The 22892-nt window shown below is 39.1% G+C and overlaps 1 protein-coding gene and 1 pseudogene across 5 annotated transcripts in view; both read left to right on the top strand.

Annotated features, from left to right (window-relative positions):
* The window catches only part of FILIP1 (filamin A interacting protein 1), a 202777-nt gene that overhangs the window by 159129 nt on the left and 20756 nt on the right, over positions 1-22892 (top strand). For all 4 annotated transcript variants that reach the window (XM_025381365.1, XM_025381363.1, XM_025381362.1 and 1 more), the window contains one exon: positions 18845-21650. In XM_025381365.1, the coding sequence (XP_025237150.1) occupies positions 18845-21650 (2806 nt within the window). The remainder of the gene's footprint in view (positions 1-18844; positions 21651-22892) is intronic.
* On the top strand, positions 13275-14818 carry LOC112622092 (annotated as a pseudogene). Its single transcript, XR_003118938.1, has one exon. The product of XR_003118938.1 is annotated as an MICOS complex subunit MIC19 pseudogene (transcript).

Genomic DNA, 22892 nt, shown 5'->3' with positions numbered 1-22892 from the left:
TATACAAATTTTGGAATGTGAGAGGATATAAACCTTTAATTCATTGCAGTCGTGCAGGTTATAGCTTACAAGGGCGCCTGACCAGTGAAGGAATAGGAGCTGAAATAGAGTTGCAGCATGGCACTGATTCCACAGAGAGGAAGGAGATCTTTCCAGTTCTGACAAATGTGCCATATGGGTTATACCCCTGAGAGCAGGAGAAGGGTATTGGGAAGGCCGACAACTGCAAAAGCTCTGAACAACTACTTCCTCCATCCATGTCCCCATCCATGGAGTAGCCTATATTTAAAGGATAACTGGCATTTAACATAGCCTTGCAATATATATATATTTATTCCTATCCCCTAATGCACTGACAAATGGAGAGGAGACAGTCTGCCCATCTTTGTTGAATTATTGAGTTAATTAATGAATCATGGTTATATTCTATATGAGACAAGGAGCTTCATACTAGAGTGTGTGATCAGAGAGTTTCCTCTCAGTGATTCTCAAATATGGGCCTCCAGGATGGTCAGAAATTATCAGAAAATACCAGCCATTTCTATGGCTCATAGGAGCAAACAACTAACAATTCCCTAGACTTTAATTTTTATTATGACTAAGTGTTATTTACTAGTTACATATTGAGCAATTTATTTTACAACATATATAGCATTTATAAATTTAAATTACCATGTTACCAGATTTTCTTGAAGACTAAATCAGTATTTTACAATGCAGTCTAGCTGCCACCCAGTTTGCAAATACCTACAAGTTTCTGCTTACCTAGTAGTAGGAAATGTAATCATCTCCGAGATGTATAATTTGTTATTAGCCATGAACCTTTCATGGTTTTCAGTTCTCGCCATCTATGCATTTTAAAGGTAAATTACTATGGATTAAACGTCACAGTTTAGTTTGTTGTGGGTTGTTGGGCTAACCCACAGAGAGTCCATAATGCAGATTCTCAGTTTATAATTTTCAACAACTAGTTCCAAGGACCATCATCAATATGCCTATTCTAGAGCAGAATTATACATAATTCCCTCAAAATCTGATGAAAAATAAAACTTTATTTGTGATAATTTGCCTGAGCTTTGTGTGTTTGCTATGTAAATTACTTGAATTATACTAGCAAAGTAAATGTAATTAAATTACTGGATTTAAAAAAAATTATAGGATATATAATAGTTTTATAGCTTAAAATCGTAAATATAACTACAGGATCTTCTCTTATGAAGCAAAAGCAGTTCACAAAAGCTGCTAGCAACAGGTCTACTGATTTTTTTCTCTTCTCTTCCAATTTTTTATCACCAAGTTCTTTTTTAGAGTGGGACTATGTGAAATAGGCCTTCCTGCACTGGGCTAGGTCAAAAATTTGAGATCACATGCTCCAAAATGTTGCTGGTCTTTATAAGACAAGAGGAGAAAACAAGTGTACAAGGGCTTTTGTAAACTCATCTTCACTACTAAGAAATACAAAACAAAAACAAAGCTCAAAAGTTTTTGTCCTGGTGGGAAGGATTCACTATTTCTTTATGAAAAATGATTCTCTAGCACTCAGAAATCAAAGCTGGAACCAGGGTGAGGCAAGTGAGGCTCTCGCTTTGGGTGCAAAATTTAAGGTGATGCCAAAAAACTCAGTAATCGAGATATATTATATTTTAATGAACTATTTTAAAAGTATCAAAATTAATGCAAAAAATTTACGATGAAGAAAATATCAAAATTTCAAGTGAAGACAGGCTCTGACTCTGCAGTTGTACAACCCAACCCTCATCCACTTCTCTCTCATCCCAGCCCTGCGTAGTATATGAAGGACACTGATTAATTTTGGATAACTATAATAATAATCACCATATTGAGGAACTGAGGTAATTTATTCAGAAGTAACATTCTATAATTGGATCATTTGTAACACAAAGGATATGCTTGAGGTTTTGGATACCTCATGTACCCTGATGTGATTACTACACATTGTATGACTGTATCAAAATATCCCATATACCCCATAAGTACATATACCTATTATGTACCCACAAAAATTAAAGATTAAAAATTAAAAAAATTAAAAGGTAATGCTCTTTCTGAGTTATTTGGTAAAACCATGCCGTATTATGTTAACAAGGTGCTTAGCTCTGTACTGTACTCTAGCTGGGAAAAAACGCATTGTGACTAAAGACTTCAAACTACATGCAAGCTTGACTCTTTTGAGGTTCATTCATCTTTAATTACTATCATGCCCTTATGAGTTTTAACCTGCCCTCTGTCTTGGAAGACAGAGAAGCATACACAAGGGGAGAGTTGAAGAAAAGCAAAAATAGTGTTCTGAGAAGGAAATTAACATGGTCTGCCTAAGAAACAAGCTTAGGATGACTTTTTGGTGACATTTGTGTTGCAAAACAGAGTCCGATGGATTAAGATGGGGACAAGTGACAAAATCTTAAGGAATCAAAGAGACAATTGATGCTCTGGAGCTAATGCTGATAAATTTGGAAATGTGGTTGAAAAGTGGGAGTGTCAAGAATGTTGGTCAAAAGGAGCCCTGAAATCTTACACCACCTTGTTCCAAGGAAGAGAAGTAAGAATGAATATAGGCAGAATGTCCCCTTAAATATTTAGTAGCACAGATTGACAAGTGTTCCAAGGATGGTGGTTATCACAAGAATGGGTAATCAGGATAAGCTTTAAAAAAATTCTCACTTCCCATTTCCTTCTCCCAAACAGTTTGTCCTTAGACCATAAGAAGAAAGATAAATTAACAAGTATCTGTGGAGTAGGACAGAGTGAGAATACTTTCTCTAGCATAAGTTTGACTAAGTATCAGAAGGATTTCAATAAGGAAGAAAAGTAAAAGGTCTCCAACAAACTAAATTACATAAACATGGAAGGGAATAAGAGAATCACCCACAGTCACAGACAAATGTGAAAGTTCCATGGCACTGTGAGGAAAGTAAAAATACAACCAAAGACCAAAGGAGCTGAGACTGGAGGTGAGAGAGGGGAGCTAAAGATTACAAAGGAGATTTTTAAAAAAATGTTATTAACTGGGCACGGTGGCTCATGCCTGTAATCCCAGTACTTTGGGAGGCTGAGGTGGGCGGCTCACTTGAGGCCAGAAGTTTGAGACCAGCCTGGCAAACATGTGAAACCCCGTCTCTACTAAAAATACAAAAATTAGCCAGGCATGATGGCGCGTGCCTGTAATCCCAGGTATTTGGGAGTTGAGGCAGGAGAATTGCTTAAACCTGGGAGGCCGAAGTTGCAGTAAGATCATGTCACTGCACTCCAGCCTGGGTGACAGAGTGAGACTCCATCTCAAAAGAAACAAACAAACAAAAACATTATTACAGAAAATTTCAAACATTTACAATGTAAAGAGAATAGTATAATGGACACCCATGTACCTATCACTAATCTTTAACAATTAATTAACTATGACCAGTCTGGTTTCATCTATTTTTCACTCCCCTGAATTATTTTGATATAAATTTCAGATATATAATTTCATTCACAAATATTTCAATGTGTACTTCTAAAAAATAAGGACTCCTAAAAATAAAGGACTCTTGCCATAATCCATTATCTAACCTAAACTTAATAATCATTTCTCAATAATACAAATTTTCCAATTATCTGATTTAAAAAAGTAGTTTGAATAAGAATCCAAAAGGTTACAATTGGTTGATTTGTCTTCTAAATTTTTAAAAAATCCATAGGTTTCCCTTTCTGCTCCCATTTTATCTTGCAATTTATTGATTGAAGAAACTAGTTTGTTTATCCTATATAGTTGCCCACATTTTGGATTTTTCTGATTGCATCATCATGAGGTCATGTAGCAGTTTCTTGCTCCTATCTTTCCTTTAAACTGGTAATTAGTGGTTATAGGAGCTTGATTTGATTCAGGTTCAGGGTTTTTTTGTTAAAAGAATCTTTCATGGGTGGAGGTTTGTATACAATGTCTGGCTGTCTCTTTTTGAGAAACACTGATGAGCATTACCTACATCCATTATTTCAAAATGGTGGTATTCCAGAGTTACCTCTTTATTTATGCCAATAGTGGCATATTTTCATTTATTAATTTATAAATAATAAGGAAAAACAAAGAGTTTTAAATTAAGAAGAAACATGTTAATATATCTCTCTTAATGTTTATATAGGAAAAACAAACTAGTTTCTTATATATATATGAGGGAGGTCTGGAGAGTGTTTTGAAAGGCTCTGTGCATTGACCTTTTTATTTTATATTATTATATAATATATTTTATTATATATTATTATGTAATATTTTATATATATACACACATATATGTGTATCTATATCTGTATATATATTCACACACAAAAAACCCTTACTGATCCTGCCCTACCTGTTTCCTGTGTTCACTTTCCTGTTTCTCCTTCCTTTTACAAGCAGAGTGACATGTTCTGATTTACCCTCTTTTAGGATCATTCCAGCTTCTGGGAAGAGAACAGACTGTGGGTGGACAAGAGTGGAAGCTGGGAGTCAGATTAGGTGGCTCTTGCAATAATCCAGATAAGAGATGATGGTGGCTTGCGCCAGGGGGATAGCAATGGAGGAAGTGAGAAGTAATTGGATTCAGGATATATTTTGAAAGTAGAATTGACAAGATTTGCTGAAGAATTGAATGTAGGGATGTGACTCAAGACGGCTCTAAATTTCAGTCCTAAGCATCTGGAAGAAGTGGTTGTAGTGGTTTGAACAGATTCATGGGGAAGATTGGGAGCTCAGAAGAGATAAATAATGAACAGCTCAGTGGGCCCAGAGCTAATTGAATGACAATGTCCACGCCACTGAATGGATTGATGTCAGCAGGAGGGAGATCTGGAGAGTGCTTTGAAAGGTTCTGTGCATTGACCTGCCTATTTAATTAATAATTGGGGTCATCTCGCCATCGACACAATGCTAGGTATAAGCTGATATTCTGGGTGACAAAATAGAGTCCAAGGGGCATCTTGACAATTCTAAGATAAACTGAATCAAGCAAGATGAAGTTTACCTAAACAGAGTCTTGCAAACCTGAGCTGTCCAGGCAATATCCATTTGAGCAATAGCATTGTTATTAAAGCACAGTGTTTGTGCAAACAGATCTGATTCAAAATCCCAACCTGCCTCTTCTTAGTCATGTTCTCTTGATTAAGTTAAACAATAATTTACTTTATTTAAAAAATGGTACAGTATTGCCTTGCTCAAAGGGAATGAAGATTCAATAATAAAGCTCTCACACTACCTAAGAGACCTTTCCTTTTATTTCATGTTTTCAAAATTAGGTATTAGCAAATATTGGAGTTGGGATGGGCTTTATTTAAAGTTTATTTTATTTCAGTAGTTTTTGGGGAACAGATGTTTTCTGGTTCAGGGATAAGTTCTTCAGGGATAGCTCTTTAGTGGTGATTTCTGAGATTTTGGTGCACCGATCACCCGAGCAGTGTACGCTGAACCCAGTGTGTAGTCTTTTATCTTTTACCCTCCTACCCTACTTCCCCGAGTCCCCAAAGTCCATTATATCATTCTTATGCCTTTGTATCCTCATAGCTTAGATCTCACTTGTAAGTGAGAACATATGATATTTGCTTTTCTTTTTTTTTTTTTCTTTTTTTTTTTTTTTTTGAGACGGAGTCTCGCTGTGTCTCCCAGGCTGGAGTGCAGTGGCGCGATCTCGGCTCACTGCAAGCTCCACCTCCCGGGTTCACGCCATTCTCCCGCCTCAGCCTCCGAGTAGCTGGGACTACAGGCGCCCGCCACATCGCCCGGCTAGTTTTTTGTATTTTTAGTAGAGACGGGGTTTCACCATGTTAGCCAGGATGGTCTCGATCTCCTGACCTCGTGATCCACCCGTCTCGGCCTCCCAAAGTGCTGGGATTACAGGCTTGAGCCACCGCGCCTGGCCGATATTTGCTTTTCTATTCCTGAGTTACTTCACTTAGAATAATGGTCTCCAACTCCATCCAGGTTGCTGCAAATGCCATTATTTTGTTCCTTTTTATGACTGAGTAGTATTTCATGGTGTGTGGGTCTATCTATCTATCTATCTATCTATCTATCTATCTATCTATCTATCTATCTGTATCTCAACTTTTCTTTATCCAGTCGTTGGTTAATGGGCATTTAGGCTGGTTTCATATTTTTGCAGTTGCGAGTTACACTGCTAAAATATGCATGTGCAAGTGTCTTTTTCATATAGTGACTTCTTTTACTCTGGGTAGATACCCAATAGTGGAATTGCTGGATCAAATGGTGGTTATACTTTTAGTTTTTTAAGGAATCTTCATAATGTTTTCCATAGTGGTTGTAACCAGTTTACATTCCCACCAGCAGTGTAAAAAAGTGTTTACACATGATGTGATCCCTTTTCACCACATCCATGCCAACATCTATGTTTTTTTATTTTTTAATTATGGTTATTCTTGCAGGAGCAAGATGGTATCTCATTGTGGTTTTGATTTTGCATTTTCCTGATAATTATGTTGAGCATTTTTCCCAAATGTTTGGAAATGTTGGCTGTTTGTATATCTTCTTTTGATAATTGTCTATTCATGTCCTTTGCCCATTTTTTGATGTGATTATTTATTTATTTATTTATTTATTTGCTGATTTAAGTTCCTTTTAAATTCTGGATATTAGTCCTTTGTCAGATGCATAGTTTGCAAATATTTTCTCCCACTCTGTGGGCTGTCTGTTTACTCTGCTGTTTGTTTTGTTTTGTTTTGTTTTTTGAGAGTGCAGTGGCACAATCTCAGCTTACTACAGCCTCCGCCTCCCGGGTTCAAGCAATTCTCCTGTCTCAGCTTCCAAAGTAGCTGGGGCTTACAGGTGTGCACCACCAAACCCAGATAATTTTTATATTTTTAGTAGAGATAGGGCTTTACCATGTTGCCCGGGCTGGTCTCGAACTCCTGACCTCAGATGATCCAACTGCCTTGGCCTTGGCCTCAGCCTCCCAAAGTACTGGGATTACAGGCGTGTGCCACCGTGCCCAGTCTGATTATTTCTTTTGCTGTACAGAAGCTTTTTAGTTTAGTTAGGTTCCATCTATTTATCTTTGTTTTTATTGCATTTGCTGTTGGGTTCTTGATTATAAACTCTTTGCCTAAGCCAATGTCTAGAAGAGTTTTTCCGATGTTTCTTCTAGAGGTTTTATGGTTTCAGGTCTTACATTTAAGTCGTTGATCCATCTTGAGTTGACTTTTGTATAAGGTGCAATGAGGATCCAGTTTCATTCTTCGACATGTGGCTTGCCAGTTATCCCAGCACTGTTTGTTGAATAGGGTATCCTTTCCCCACTTTATGTTTTTGTTCGCCTTGTCGAAGATCAGTTGACTGTAAGTACTTGGCTTTATTTCCAGGTTCTCTATTCTGTTCCATTGGTCTACGTGCTGATTTTTATACCAGTACCATGCTGTTTTGGTGAATATGGTCTTCTAGCATAGTTTGAAATCAGGTAATTGATGCCTCCAGATTTGTTCTTTTTGCTTAGTCTTGCTTTGGCTATATGGGCTCTTTTTTGGTTCCATATAAATTTTATGATTGTTTTTTCTAGTTCTGTGAAGAATGATGATGGTATTTTGATGGGAATTGCATTGAATCTGTAGGTTGCCTTTGGCAGTATGGTCATTTTCACAATATTGATTCTACCCATCCCTGAGCGTGGGGTGTGCTTCCATTTGTTTGTACCATCTGTGATTTCTTTCAGCAGTGTTTTGTAGTTTTCCTTGTAGAGATCTTTTACCTCCTTGGTTAGGTGTATTTCTTTTTGTTGTTGTTGTTAGGTATATTTCTAAGTGCTTTATTATTATTATTATTGTTTTTGCAGTTGTTATAAAAGGGATTGAGTTCTGATTTGATTCTCAGTTTGGTCATTGTTGGTGTATAGCAGTGCTACTGATTTGTGTATAGTGATTTTATATCCTGAGACTTTACTGAATTCATTAATCAGATCTAGAAGCTTTTTGGACGAGTCTTTACGATTTTCTAGGTATAGGATCATATCATTGGCAAACATTGACAGTTTGACTTCCTGTATTAGTCCATTTTCACACTGCTACAAAGACACTACCTAAGACTGAGTGATTTATAAATAAAAGAGGTTTAATTTATTCACAGTTCTGCAGGCTTGGGGAAGCCTCCGAAAACTTATAATCATGGTAAAAGGCAAAGGAGAAGTTAAGTACCTTCTTCACAAGGCAGCAGGAAAGAGAGTGCAGAGGAAACTGCCACTTTTAAAACCACCAGATCTCATGAAAACTCCCTCACTATTATGAGAACAGCATGGGGGGAACCACCCCTATCCAATCACCTATCAACAGGTCCCTCTCTTGACACATGGGGATTATAATTTGAGATGAGATTTGGGTGGGGACACAGAGCCAAACCATGTCTCTTCCTCTTTACCGGTTTGCATGCCCCTTATTTCTTTTTCTTGACTGATTGCTCTGGCAGGGTGGGCTTTTAAGAGCCTCTTGAAATAATATTAGGACTAGAAATTGTGTGAAGTAATGTCTGAAACATTACTTCCCCAGAAAAAGTTTTCTTGTCAGCCCTTCTAACACCACCTGAAATGTCAGCTCTCTTCTCTTTATCTTCTCCACCTGTGCTTCCACCTCTTTCTGCCTTAAGATTAATAACCAATTTTATGTTTTCTATCATATTTTAAGTCACTTGCTAGTAATATTTGTTTACAATCTTTCTCCCTTTATCTGACGCCTCGGAACCCTTTAAAATTTTTTTTTTCTGGTTTTTGAGACATAATTTATATACAGTAAAATTCACCAATTTTAATTATACAATTTGATGAATCTTGACAAATGTATGCACCATCAACAATCATAGAACATTTGGAAATATAAAGTTGAGCTATTAAATTCTAAATTCACATTTGAAGCTCATAATGGAACTACTATGCCATTCATTTACCTGGGTTTTTATTCCAATTGCCATTATTTAATTAAATGTAAAAAACAATCACAAATTGGGAGGCCGAGACAGGCAGATCACGAGGTCAGGAGATTGAGACCATCCTGGCTAATATGGTGAAACCCCATCTCTACTAAAAATACAAAAAAATTAGCCGGGTGTAGTGGCGGACGCCTGTAGTGCAGCTATTGGGGAGGCTGAGGCAGGAGAATGGCATGAACCCGGGAGGCGGAGCTTGCAGTAAGCTGAGATCCGGCCACTGCACTCCAGCCTGGGCAACACAGCCAGACTCCGTCTCAAAAAACAAAACAAACAAAAAAAAAACCCCCACACACACACACACACACAATCACATTAATAAACACTTTTCTAGGCCGGGCGCGGTGGCTCAAGCCTGTAATCCCAGCACTTTGGGAGGCCGAGGCGGGTAGATCACGAGGTCAGGAGATCGAGACCATCCTGGCTAACATGGTGAAACCCCGTCTCTACTAAAAATACAAAAAACTAGCCGGGCGTGGTGGCGGGCGCCTGTAGTCTCAGCTACTTGAGAGGCTGAGGCGGGAGAATGGCGTGAACCCGGGAGGCGGAGCTTGCAGTGAGCCGAGATCACGCCACTGCACTCCAGCCTGGGAGACACAGCGAGACTCCGTCTCAAAAAAAAAAAAAACAAAAAAAAAAACAAAAACAAAAAAACTGTCTGTATTTCTACTTCTTCATTGGAAAGTCATTCATACTTACTTAAGTTTTCAAATATCACAGTGCAGATTAGAGCAAAGTAANAAAAAAAAAAAAAAAAAAAAAAAAGAGAGAGAAAAAACATCTGGGCCCACACTTTTAAAGTCTTCTAGTTGAAAATAATTAAATTTCTGAACATGCTAAGTGACCAATTTGCAAGTTAAAAAGTGTAATTTTGGCTGGCCATGGTGGCTTATGTCTGTAATCCCAGCACTTTGGGAGGCCGAGGTGGGTGGATCATCTGAGGTCAGGAGTTTTAGACCATCCTGGCCGAGATGGTAAAACTCGTTTCTACTGAAAATACAAAAATTAGCCAGGCGTGGTAGCACATGCCTGTAGTCCCAGCTACTCCTCAGGAGGCTGAGGTGAGAGAATCGCTTTAACTTGTGAGGCTGAGGTTACAGTGAGCCAAGATGGCACCACTGCACTTCAGCCTGAGTGACAGAGTGAGACTGTCTCAAAAAAAAGTTTAATTTTATTCGATATGAAATAAGAAATTAAGAATATGTTTAAGAATAGTTATTAAGAAAGGCAATAAAAAATTTAAAATCTCTATTAATTCATTTAGCTGTCTTTCTTTGTTCTCTAAAGAGGACTAAATGCTTGCAGAAAATTTAAAATTTGACAAGAATAGGTTTGATTTTAGGATACTCAGGGCTCTACCTGTGACTGCTGATGGGAATCAGGGTACTAATTTATTATTTTAGTCTTAGTCTTCTGGTTTGTTTCCTTTTCATGCTAATATGTTTAGAATCAAGGCATAGTTGAAGAATGGGAAGGTGAGCAGAGAAGAGAATGGAGAGGAGGTGGTAAGACTAGTTGGCACAAGCAACACTTAAATCTCTTATTCTGCTTCTTAAATAGCGTAATTACATGGAAATGGTGCCCAGTAATGTAGAGCAACTTAGTTGTTTGAAGTGCAAAATGAAATTATAACTATTAGGAAATTGTTGGGAAAAAAGAGATGTAATATGCCATAGGCATTATGTTTTGTGAATACATGCTATATTTCTGAATGCTGAATGCTTGTTTAATGTAAAATGAGGATTTCAAAATAGGAGGGAAGAGAAAAAAACATCTGCAAGTAGAATGCTGAATTGACTTGGGAGGTGGATAAAGTGAAACACAAGCCTGTTCCTGCCTTCCCAAAACCCTCTTCCTTGGGTCCTCCTGTGTTGCTCCATGGCTCCCTCTTTCTCTGTATCTCCTTTTCCTCTTCCCTCTCTGCACAGGCCTTCCATAGGTCCTCCTCATTCTTTTTATCTCTCATTTTTGGACATTTCCCAAAGTTTTTTCTCCATCCTGTCCTTTTTCTCTCTTTAGATATGTTCTACTTTGGAGATCACATTCATTTCTATGTCTAAGGAAATATCACCTCCATTATGGAAATAAAAATCTAACAATTACCAAGCTTTTTAGCACTGTGAAAATTTCTACGTAGGGTGGGATGGCTGACAAAATGGCCCCATGTTTCCCTCTGATTTTCTTTCCTCCTACGAGTTCCCTCACCTTAATTATCACTGTTCTTCCCAATAGACCCAAGGGTGTACTGCTCCAACATTAGATTTTTGATCCAACTGTGTATGAAAATCCCTTTCCTTAAAAAAAAAAAAAAACAAAACAAAAACAAAAACTATAACAGACTGGGCACAATGACTCACATTTGTAATCCCAACACTTTCGGAGGCCAAGATGGGAGGATTGCTTGAGGTCAGGAGTTTGAGACCAGCCTGAACAACATAGTAAGATGCCACCTTGAAGAAGAAGAAGAAGAAGGAGAAGAAGAAGGAGGAAGTAGAAGAGGAAGAGGAGGAGAACGAGGAGGAGGAAAAAGAAGAACTAAGACAAACCAGTGACACAAAAACCTATGAGAGAAAAAAAAGCCTTAATTCAGCCTGTTCTAATAGTCCCATAGCTGTATTATAGGTTAAATAGAGGTTGTTCAGCCTCCATGCTACATACAGGTAGACAGATCGTAAGGGATGTCTTGCTCAGTCCATATAGAGAAAGCTCCCTCCCTCATCTGAGGTTTATCAGTTGAGAGACACATTTCTTTTCTAATAGGCTGACAACTAAAATGGACAGATTCTTCAAGGGAGGCCACTGCTCATTAGACAGAGACACTAATCTAATAGCCACTATTAATATAAAATTGCTGGCCTAATAACAACTGTGATATCTGTTTAACAAAAATGTATACTCACTCAGCATTGTGAAGAACTTTTGTTAATGCATTTCTATATAGGTAATTTCCAGATATATATTTCTTTTCTTTATTTTCTTTTTTTTGAGATAGGGTCTTGTTCTTTTACCATGGATGGAGTGGAGTGACATGATCTCAGCTCACTGCAACTTCTGCTTCCCTGGCTCAAGTGATCCTCCTATCTCAACCTCCTGAGTAGCTGGAATTATAGGCACACGCCACCCATACCCAGCTAATTTTTTTTTTTGTAGAGATGAGGTTTTGCCATGTTGCCCAGGCTGGTTTCTTAACTCCTGGACTCAAGCAATCTGCACGTCTCAGCCTCCCAAAGTGCTGGGATTACAGGCTTGAGCCACCGCTCCAAGCCTACAGATTTATATTTCTAATTCAAGTTTGTATCTTCATTCTTTCTCTTGTTTATACATTCCGTCAATATTTCTTGAGCACATCCTATGTGTCAGGCATTACACTAGGGGCCAAACAAGACAAACATGACAGCTACCCTCATGGAATTTGCATTAACAGAAGTAGGCAGACATTAAAAAAATTGTAAGTTGGGATAGTCATTGCAGTAATTGAGCTCCATAGAGACAGCGCCTGGGCAAGTGAGAGCCAGATGAGCACTGGGCGACTCTGCCTTGCTGAGGAAAAATAACTAAACATGGGGAAAGGAGATCCTAAGAAGCTGAGAGGCAAAATGTCATGATATGCATTTTTTTGTGCAAACTTGTCTGGAGGAGCATAAGATGAAACACCCAGATGCTTCAGTCAACTTCTCAATTTTTTTTTTTTTTTTTTGGAGATGGAGTCTGGCTCTATGGCCTAGGCTGGAGTGCAGTGGTGTGATCTTGGCTCACTGCAAGCTCCGCCTCCTGGGTTCACGCCATTCTCCTGCCTCAGCCTCCCGAGTAGCTGGGACTACAGGTGCCTGCCACCACGCCCGGCTAATTTTTTGTATTTTTAGTAGAGACGGGTTTTCACCGTGTTAGCCAGGATGGTCCTGATCTCCTGTCCTTGTGATCCGCCCGCCTCGGCCTCCCAAAGTGCTGGGATTACAGGCATGAGCCATCAAGCCGGCCTCAGAGTTTTCTAAGAAGTGTCCAGAGAGGTAGAAGACTATGCCTGCTAAAGATAAAGGAAAATTTGAAGATATGGGGGCAAAGGCGGACAAGGCCCATTATGAAAGAGAAATGAAAACCTATATCCCTCCTAAAGGGGAGACAAAAAAAGAAGTTCAAGGACTCCAATGCACCCAAGAGCTCTCCTTCGGCCTTTTTCTTGTTCTGCTTTGAGTATCGCCGGAAAATCAAAGGAGAACATCCTGGCCTGCCCATTGGTGATGTTGGAAGAAACTGGGAGAGATGTGGAATAACACTGCTGCAGATGACAAGCAGCCTTATGAAAAGAAGGCTGCGGTTCTGGGGTCGTGGCCTTGCTCCCGCTGTGCGGGAAAAGAATCCAGGCCCTTCCACGCGCGTGTGGGCGCGGGGGCCCCGAAATGCTCCTGGTTCCGCGCTAGGTCTCCGCTGGGGCAGGAACCGGAGCCATGGGTGGGACCACCAGCACCCACTGGGTCACCTTCGAGGGGGACGAGAATGAGAACATCACCGTGGTGAAGGGCATCCGGCTTTCGGAAAATGTGATCGATGGAATGAAGGAATCCTCTCCATCTGGTTCGAAGCCTCAGCGGTATTCTGGTGCTTATGGTGCCTCAGTTTCTGATGAAGAATTGAAAAGAAGAGTAGCTGAGGAGCGGGCATTGGAGCAAGCTGAGAAAGAATCTGAAGCTCAGAAACGACTAAAGCAAGCCAAAGAGCTGGACGGAGAGAGGGCTGCTGCCAATGAGCAGTTAACCAGAGCCATCCTTCAGGAGAGGATATCAAACGAGGAGGAAGGCGCTAAGGCAAAGCACCTGGCTAGGCAGCTGGAAGAGAAAGACCCAGTGCTAAAGAAGCAGGATGCATTCTACAAAGAACAGCTGGCTAGACTGGAGGAGAGGAGCTCAGAGTTCTACAAAGTCACCACTGAACAATATCAGAAAGCTGCTGAAGAGGTAGAAGCAAAGTTCAAGCGGTATGAGTCTCATCCAGTCTGTGCTGATCTACAGGCCAAAATTCTTCAGCGTTACTGTGAGAACATCCACCAGACCCTCAAATGCTCCTCTCTGGCCACCCAGTATATGCACTGTGTCAATCATGCCAAACAGAGCATGCTTGAGAAGGGAGGATAAAAACTTTCAGAACGAGCAAAACAGCAATAACGTTAATTCCAGAGATGGAACATTTTTTTTTTTTTCCTAGTAAGAAAATAACCCATTTGAAGAGAAGACCACTAATGAGAAGACCACTAAAGAGAGACACCAAGAATGGATTCAGCAGAGTCATTTCACATTTTGAACAGCAGCAATTTGAAGGGCCAAAGCCTTGATCAGGGATCAGTCATTAAAGGACACACTTCAGTATTAGTAAACCCTCTTATGATGATTAAAAGAGAAGGGCAGCCCTCTCCACCGTTTGGTACTTTCTATTCAACTTCCACTGAACATAAAATGTTTTTCTTCAGAGCAAGCCCCATCATTTGGTGAACCTCCACCCTAACAAAGTAGGATGGGGTGGGGGGCTAAATTAATTGGAGTGGGGTGAGGAGAGAGCCAGAAAACACAGATCTGGGGCAGCAGTGCTGGGTGGAATTGTCTAGGCTATGGCATGCTGGCTTTCTCTTTCTTTCTTTTCTCCTTTGATTATGTAAGAGCTGTTTCATTTTAACTTATTATGGTGATTACACAGGCAAGAAGACAAAACGGAGAGAAAATGTACCTCTTCTACTGGAATAATGTTTATGATTACAAGTGAGAGACTGTATTTTTATCAATATGAAGGCAACCTTGGCTGATATAACCTCTATACTGAATACTCACATCTTTACTTCACTCACTATCAATAATAAATATATTTTCTGACAAAAAAAGAAAAGAAAAGAAAAGAAGGCTGCGACGCTGAAGGAAAAATATGAAAAGGATATTGCTGCATATCGAGCTAAAGGAAAGCCTGATGCAGCAAAAAAGGAGTTGTCAAGGCTGAAGACAGCAAGAAAAAGAAGGAAGAGGAGGAAGATGAAGAGGATGAAGAGGAGGAAGGTGAAGAAGATGAAGATGAGGAAGAAGAAGATGATGAATAAGTTGGTTCTAGCACGGTTTTTTTTCTTATCCATAAAGCATTTAATCCCCCGTACACAACTCACTCCTTTTAAAGCAAAAAAATTGAAATGTAAAGCATGTAAGATTTGTTTTTAAACTGTACAGTGTCTTTTCTTTTTGTATAGTTAACACACTACAGAGTGTGTTTTTAGATAGTCCTGTCCTGGTAGTATTTTCACTAGCCACTAACCTTGCCTGGGACAGTATGGAGGTTGTAAATTGGCATGGATTTAAAGCAGATTCTTGTTGGTGCACAGCACAAATTAATTATATATGGGGATGGTAGTTTTTTCTTCTTCAGTTGTCTCTGATGCAGCTTATATGAAATAATTGTTCTGTTAACTGAATAACGCTCTGTAATTGCAAAGAAAAAAGTCGCAGGTGTTTTGTTGACATTCTGAATGCTTCTAAGGAAATACAAGAAAAAATATATAAGTTGATTAAGTGTCATAAAAGAAAACTGGGCCAGGCATGATGGCTCCCACCTGTAATTCCAGCATTTTGGGAGACTGAGGTAGGAGGATCACTTGACCCCAGTAGTTCAAGACCAGCCTAGGTGACATAGGGGCAACTCTGTCTCTACAAAAAAATAAAAATTTTAGCCAGGCATGGTGCTATGTGCCTGTAATCCCAGCCACCAGCCATTTGGGAGGCTGAGGTCGAAGGATAGTTCGAGCACAAAAGGTTGAGGCTGCAGTGAACTATAATTGTGCCACAGCACTTCAACTTGGGTGACAGAACAAGACCTTGTCTCTAAGAAAAAAAAAGACTGTAGGATATTGATATTACAGGAGTCTGTAAGAAGTTCTGACTTAATTGGGTTTGAAGAAGTGACATTGAAGTGAAAGTTAGAGGATGAAAAACTAGCCAGGAACATTCAGGTGAGTGTGACAGAATGAAAAAAAGGAGCAGGGAGGAAATACTAAGCAGAGGACACAGCATTTGCAAGGAATGTTAGATAACAGGAGAGACTGACTGGAGATGAACTTATCAAGGAGGTCAGGTATTGAGTCCCATCATTCCCATCCCCAACGTCTTGCCTGTAAGAAGTTTTGATTGCAGGTCTATTTGCACAGAAGGCTATTGGCAGGCCTTCCAAAATGAGCTGAGCAACTTTACCTTGATCCTGGATCTGACCCTCAGCTGTACCAACTGGGAAACTGGGTTTTGGGAGCACACAAAATGTAATACCAGAATGAGCCTGGTATTGCTGTTAGAGCCACTTTAAGATGGGCATGGTTTAAGATGTGGTGAAAGAGAACAGGAGGGAGACTAAGCTAATGGGATTAGAAAAACAGAAATAATCACAGCTAGGAGAACGTGAAAAATGTGGTTTCCTGGAAGCCAAATTCCTGCTGAGATCACAGTCTAGCTCATGGAATTTCCTACTGATCGGAATGCCTTCTGCTTTTCTCTGGCTGAAACATTAGTGCCCCAAGTTTTACTATCAAAGACAGGATAATGACAAAAATATTTATTGATTAAACACAGAAAGCACTGACAGTCTTTCCAGATGAAGCCAATAGCATATACTATAATTCTTATCTTTTTATGCTTTATTACATTCATGTATTGAGTCTATGTATCTGTCACTTTACTTCTACTATTTCAATTAATCTTCAGAACAATTCTATATGGTTGGTATTAGTGTTCCATTATTGGAACGCTAAGCTTGTGGGAGTTTTTATATCCTGCTGCTCAAGGTCATCACCGAGGTCTGATTTTTCACACAAAAAAATTTGCAACCTCCAGCATAAATGGGTTAATATCCCTCCCTCTTTCCTCCATTGGTGAAAAAATTGAGAATCAGAGAGTTTCAGTGATTGGTCAGAGATTACACAGTTAGAAAGTGAGAGTCAGAATTCAGATTTGGTTATGTCTGACTCCAAAACCTATGTTGTAGTCACTCCAACCCACTGCCTCTAACAGTATAGAGGCATAGTATTCCTAGAAATATATTTTTAGAAGTTTTCACATGTTAAGCTTAGAATTGGAAGCAGTGACGTTTTCAATAAATTAATCTCTAACAGTCCAGTTAAGGGCAAGGAATTTAAAAATGGCATTTTATGTTGAAAATATCCTGAAAAGTTTTCCCTAATCTATGGTTCTATGACATTATTTCAGTTGTTTCAATTTTTAGTAAAAGAGAGAACATGGTCAATAAAAATGCTCTTTACTACATGTAAGGACCACATTTAGTGATGCTGTTACAGTATCACTTGTGCAAATCAGTAGGACTTGAAGATCATATTTTCCTCCTATTTTAGGGATAAAGTCATAATGATTTTTGGAGGCTATGCATTAGTTTAGAGATGCTAAGACACAATCATGCTTTATAAAAGTTAATTCTGTGAAAAAAATCTTAATGACATGATCAGAGCCATTTCTGTAATACTTATCTCACACTGTATTTAATTATTCATAGCTTCTGTTGTGCTTTACTAATGTATGTTTAAATATTTCTTATACACTAACTTTCAGTCAGTGACAAGTTAAAAAACCACACAAATATTTCTTGCACAATGCAATGTGAGATTATTAAATTCTATTTACTTTGCTAATAGCTAATCTAGTCATAAGTATGAAATTAATCAGTCAGAATAGTAAAGGAGCAAAATACACTGGAAAAAATAAAATCTATTATACTTAAATAAGTACATGTCATTGGTTGTTTATAACTTACTTCCTTTATAAACCTATTAATTACTAAAATACATTCTTACAATAACATGGCAAATATGATTATAAATTTAATTGTTTTTATGGGTAAATAAAAAAACTATTATAATTAGTACAAGTTAACTGACCAACCCAAGAATGGTAAATAGTTACTTCAGCATGTTTATATTCCTACTTTTTACAGATACGCATAAACACCGTAGAGAAAATGTATTTCACACATGTGAAACATAATAATTCCTGTGGCTGCCACATTTTCGTATTGATAGTAATACAGATTTCCTTCCTACCTAGTTCTTGAATTTAAAAAAATGTTTAAATAAAAAACTCCTGTGCCAGTTCTGGTGTGAACTAAAAATCAATTTTTGTAAATCAGCTTTTGTATCAGAAAGCCAGTCCTACTTTGTCCCTTCCAGGAGACAGTTACATAGTTTATGTCAAGGGTTTAAAATAAGAAAACCCAAAGCTGCTTCTTTTCTGAACCTTTACTATCATTTAAAGTACATTTATCTCCTGAAATCATATGATGTAGAGATGGAGAGCAAGAATTTTGGAGGCTTCCTGGCCAAGTTTGAAATCCAGGCCTACCACTTACTGACTCTGGGATCTGTAACAGGTTACATAATTCCCCTGTATCTCATGTTTTTTCATGGTGATGATAGTAGCAATACATATCTCATAGAGTTACTCTGAGAATAAAGTAAATACTAACACCAAGGATACAGAAGACATAGTCATTATTATTGCACAACCTAAGTTTTACTTAATGGCCACTATATTAAAGTATAGTACACATGCAGAAAGATACTCAGAAGTGTTCAGCTTACTGAAATTTCATAAGATAAGCTAAACAATCCTGTATAGCAAGCATGCAAATTACAAAAAAGAAACTAGTTACACTCAAAGCCCTCCTCATGCCCCCTTCTAGCCACTACTCCTAAGGGTAACTAATATTTTGACTTCACATTAGTTTCATTAATGGCTATTTTTTAAACCTTGATATTATAACAATTGATAAGGGATTTATTGTAGTAGCATTTTGTTTTTTATTTAATATCAATGCTTAAATCTGTTTGCTGATTACTCTTTTAACATATAGGCATATTTTATTTTCTAGGTTAAAAAAGCTCCTTGAACAAGAAAAGGCTTATCAAGCCCGCAAAGAAAAGGAAAATACTAAACGGCTCAATAAACTAAGAGATGAACTTGTCAAACTCAAGTCCTTTGCACTCATGCTGGTGGATGAAAGACAAATGCACATTGAACAACTTGGCCTGCAAAGCCAGAAAGTACAGGATCTTACTCAGAAGCTGAGGGAAGAAGAAGAAAAGCTCAAAGCCATTACTTCCAAATCCAAAGAAGACAGACAGAAATTGCTCAAGTTAGAAGTAGACTTTGAACACAAGGCTTCAAGGTTTTCTCAAGAGCATGAAGAGATGAATGCTAAACTGGCTAATCAAGAGTCTCACAATAGGCAACTTAGACTCAAACTGGTTGGCTTAACCCAAAGAATCGAGGAGCTAGAAGAGACCAACAAAAATCTGCAGAAGGCAGAGGAAGAACTTCAGGAATTAAGAGATAAAATTGCCAAAGGAGAATGTGGAAATTCTAGCCTCATGGCAGAAGTGGAAAATCTTCGAAAGCGTGTGCTTGAAATGGAAGGTAAAGATGAGGAGATCACTAAAACTGAATCCCAGTGTAGGGAACTGAGGAAGAAGTTGCAAGAGGAAGAACACCATAGTAAGGAGCTCAAACTTGAAGTTGAGAAGCTACAGAAGAGAATGTCTGAACTGGAGAAATTGGAAGAGGCATTCAGCAAGAGTAAATCTGAGTGCACCCAGCTACATTTAAATCTGGAGAAAGAAAAGAACTTAACCAAAGACCTGCTAAATGAATTGGAGGTGGTCAAGAGTCGAGTTAAAGAATTGGAATGTTCTGAAAGTAGATTGGAAAAGGCTGAATTAAGCCTAAAAGATGATCTTACGAAGTTGAAGTCATTTACCGTGATGCTGGTTGATGAAAGGAAAAATATGATGGAAAAAATAAAGCAAGAAGAGAGAAAAGTGGATGGACTCAATAAAAATTTTAAGGTGGAACAAGGAAAAGTTATGGATGTAACTGAAAAACTAATTGAAGAAAGTAAGAAGCTTTTAAAATTAAAATCTGAAATGGAGGAAAAAGTATACAACTTGACAAGAGAAAGAGATGAGTTGATAGGCAAATTGAAAAGTGAAGAAGAAAAATCCTCTGAATTAAGCTGCAGTGTTGACTTACTAAAGAAGAGACTTGATGGTATAGAGGAAGTGGAAAGAGAAATAACAAGAGGAAGGTCACGAAAAGGGTCTGAGCTCACCTGCCCGGATGATAATAAGATTAAGGAACTAACACTTGAAATTGAGAGACTGAAGAAACGTCTCCAACAATTGGAAGTGGTTGAAGGGGATTTGATGAAGACAGAAGATGAGTATGATCAGCTGGAACAGAAATTTAGAACTGAGCAGGATAAGGCGAACTTCCTCTCTCAACAACTAGAGGAGATCAAGCACCAAATTGCCAAGAATAAAGCAATCGAGAAGGGTGAGGTTGTGAGCCAGGAAGCTGAACTGAGACACAGATTTCGGTTGGAAGAAGCTAAAAGTCGAGACTTAAAAGCTGAAGTACAAGCTCTTAAAGAGAAGATTCACGAATTAATGAACAAAGAAGATCAGCTTTCTCAGCTCCAGGTAGATTATTCTGTACTTCAACAAAGATTTATGGAAGAAGAAAATAAGAACAAAAACATGGGGCAGGAGGTCCTCAATCTGACTAAAGAGTTGGAGCTTTCCAAGCGCTACAGCAGAGCTCTTAGGCCCAGTGTGAATGGAAGAAGAATGGTGGATGTTCCTGTGACATCAACTGGAGTCCAGACTGATGCAGTCAGCAGTGAAGCAACAGAGGAAGAAACACCAGCTGTATTCATACGGAAATCCTTCCAGGAAGAAAATCATATTATGAGTAATCTTCGGCAGGTGGGATTGAAGAAACCCATGGAAAGATCCTCTGTTCTAGACAGGTATCCTCCAGCAGCAAATGAGCTCACTATGAGAAAGTCTTGGATTCCATGGATGAGAAAGAGGGAAAATGGCCCCTCAATCACTCAGGAGAAAGGGCCCCGAACAAATTCCAATCCAGGGCACCCAGGAGAGGTAGTCCTTTCACCAAAGCAGGGCCAGCCCCTGCATATTCGAGTGACACCAGACCACGAGAACAGTACTGCGACTTTGGAGATAACAAGCCCGACATCTGAAGAATTTTTTTCTAGTACCACTGTCATTCCTACCTTAGGGAATCAGAAACCAAGAATAACCATTATTCCATCACCAAATGTTATGCCTCAAAAACAAAAAAGTGGAGATACAACTCTTGGCCCAGAACGAGCCATGTCCCCAGTCACAATTACTACATTTTCCAGAGAGAAGACTCCAGAAAGTGGAAGAGGTGCATTTGCAGACAGGCCCACATCCCCTATTCAGATAATGACGGTGTCTACATCAGCAGCACCAGCTGAGATTGCAGTTTCTCCCGAATCCCAGGAAATGCCCATGGGACGGACAATCCTCAAAGTCACCCCAGAAAAACAGACTGTTCCAACTCCAGTACGGAAATACAACTCCAATGCCAATATCATAACCACAGAGGACAATAAAATTCACATTCACTTAGGGTCTCAGTTTAAACGGTCCCCTGGGACTTCAGGTGAAGGAGTCAGTCCAGTTATTACTGTCCGACCAGTAAACGTGACAGCCGAAAAGGAGGTTTCCACCGGCACTGTCCTTCGCTCTCCCAGGAACCACCTCTCCTCACGGCCTGGTGCGAGCAAGGTGACGAGCACTATCACCATAACACCAGTCACAACGTCATCTGCTCGAGGAACCCAGTCAGTGGTGAGTAGAAGAGGCTCCAAAGGGCAGGCCCGTGGAGGGAGGGAGATGTGAGTAGTGAGACTACCCCAGCACCCGCAGTAAAACCCAGCCACATGCTTCTCATGCTGCCTGAATCCAGATGCTTCACAGAGGACTATCCACACAGAACTGAATGTAAAAAGTGACCTAATAGTTTAATAAATTAGGCCAACTTTGAGGGAAAACCTCGCCTATTCATGTAAATTATGGACAGTGCCATAAAACACTTGCAAAGGTAACCTCTTTGAAATGGTAGCATATAGTAATCAGAAGGTTTAACATTTGATTTTAATGTTTAAGATAGTTTTTAAAATGGAGATGGGGAAAATGGTCTATATGGAAGAAGAATTAAAATTGTTCCTAGGTTATGTTTCTATAAATTAAAGTATTCAATATGTGGTTATATATGGCCACAGGCATATTTTATTCCAAAATAAGATGAGAAGATTTTAATATCAAAAAGTTTTTTAAAAGTAAAAGAGAAGTGCGTTTACATGTATAAAAACTGTATTTTATTTAATCATATCTTGCAGAGAGCAGGTGCTTCAAAATATTTATTTAATAAATAGCTGGGGTTGGGTGCAGTGGCTCATGCCAGTAATCCCAGCACTTTGGGAGGCTGAGGCAGGTGGATTACCTGAGATCGGAGTTCAAGACCAGCCTGGCCAATATGGTGAAACCCCATCTGTACTAAAAATACAAAAATTAGCCCAGCATGGTGGCGGATACCTGTAATCCCAGCTACTCGGGAGGCTGAGGCAGGAGAATCGCTTGAGCCTGGGAGGCAGAGGTTGTGGTGAGCCGAGATTGCACCATTGCACTGCAGCCTGGGTGACAGAGCAAGACTCCATCACAAACAAACAAACAAAACTAGCTGGAAGGCTAAATGAATGATTATTGAAAAGCATGTGCAAAGCACAAAAGCCAGAACTTAAAAATAAATTCTACCAGCCTGGCCAACAGGGCAAAACATCTTCTCTACTAAAAATACAAAGGAAAAAAAAAAATAAAAAAGTAGCTGGGCGTGGTGGCACACATCTGTAATCCCAGCTACTCTGGAGGCTGAGGCACAAGAATCACTTGAACCCAGGAGATGGAGGTTGCAGTGAGCCAGTATCATGCCACTGCACTGCAGCCTGGGTGACAGAGTGAGACCCTGTCTCAAAAAAGTAAATAAATAAATAAATTATAAATTATATTTTTCAAAATACTTCCAGTGATTGT

The sequence above is a fragment of the Theropithecus gelada genome, chromosome 4, assembly GCF_003255815.1.
Source record: "Theropithecus gelada isolate Dixy chromosome 4, Tgel_1.0, whole genome shotgun sequence".
Taxonomy (NCBI): Eukaryota; Metazoa; Chordata; class Mammalia; order Primates; family Cercopithecidae; genus Theropithecus; species Theropithecus gelada.
This window is presented reverse-complemented; position numbering and strand designations above follow the sequence as displayed.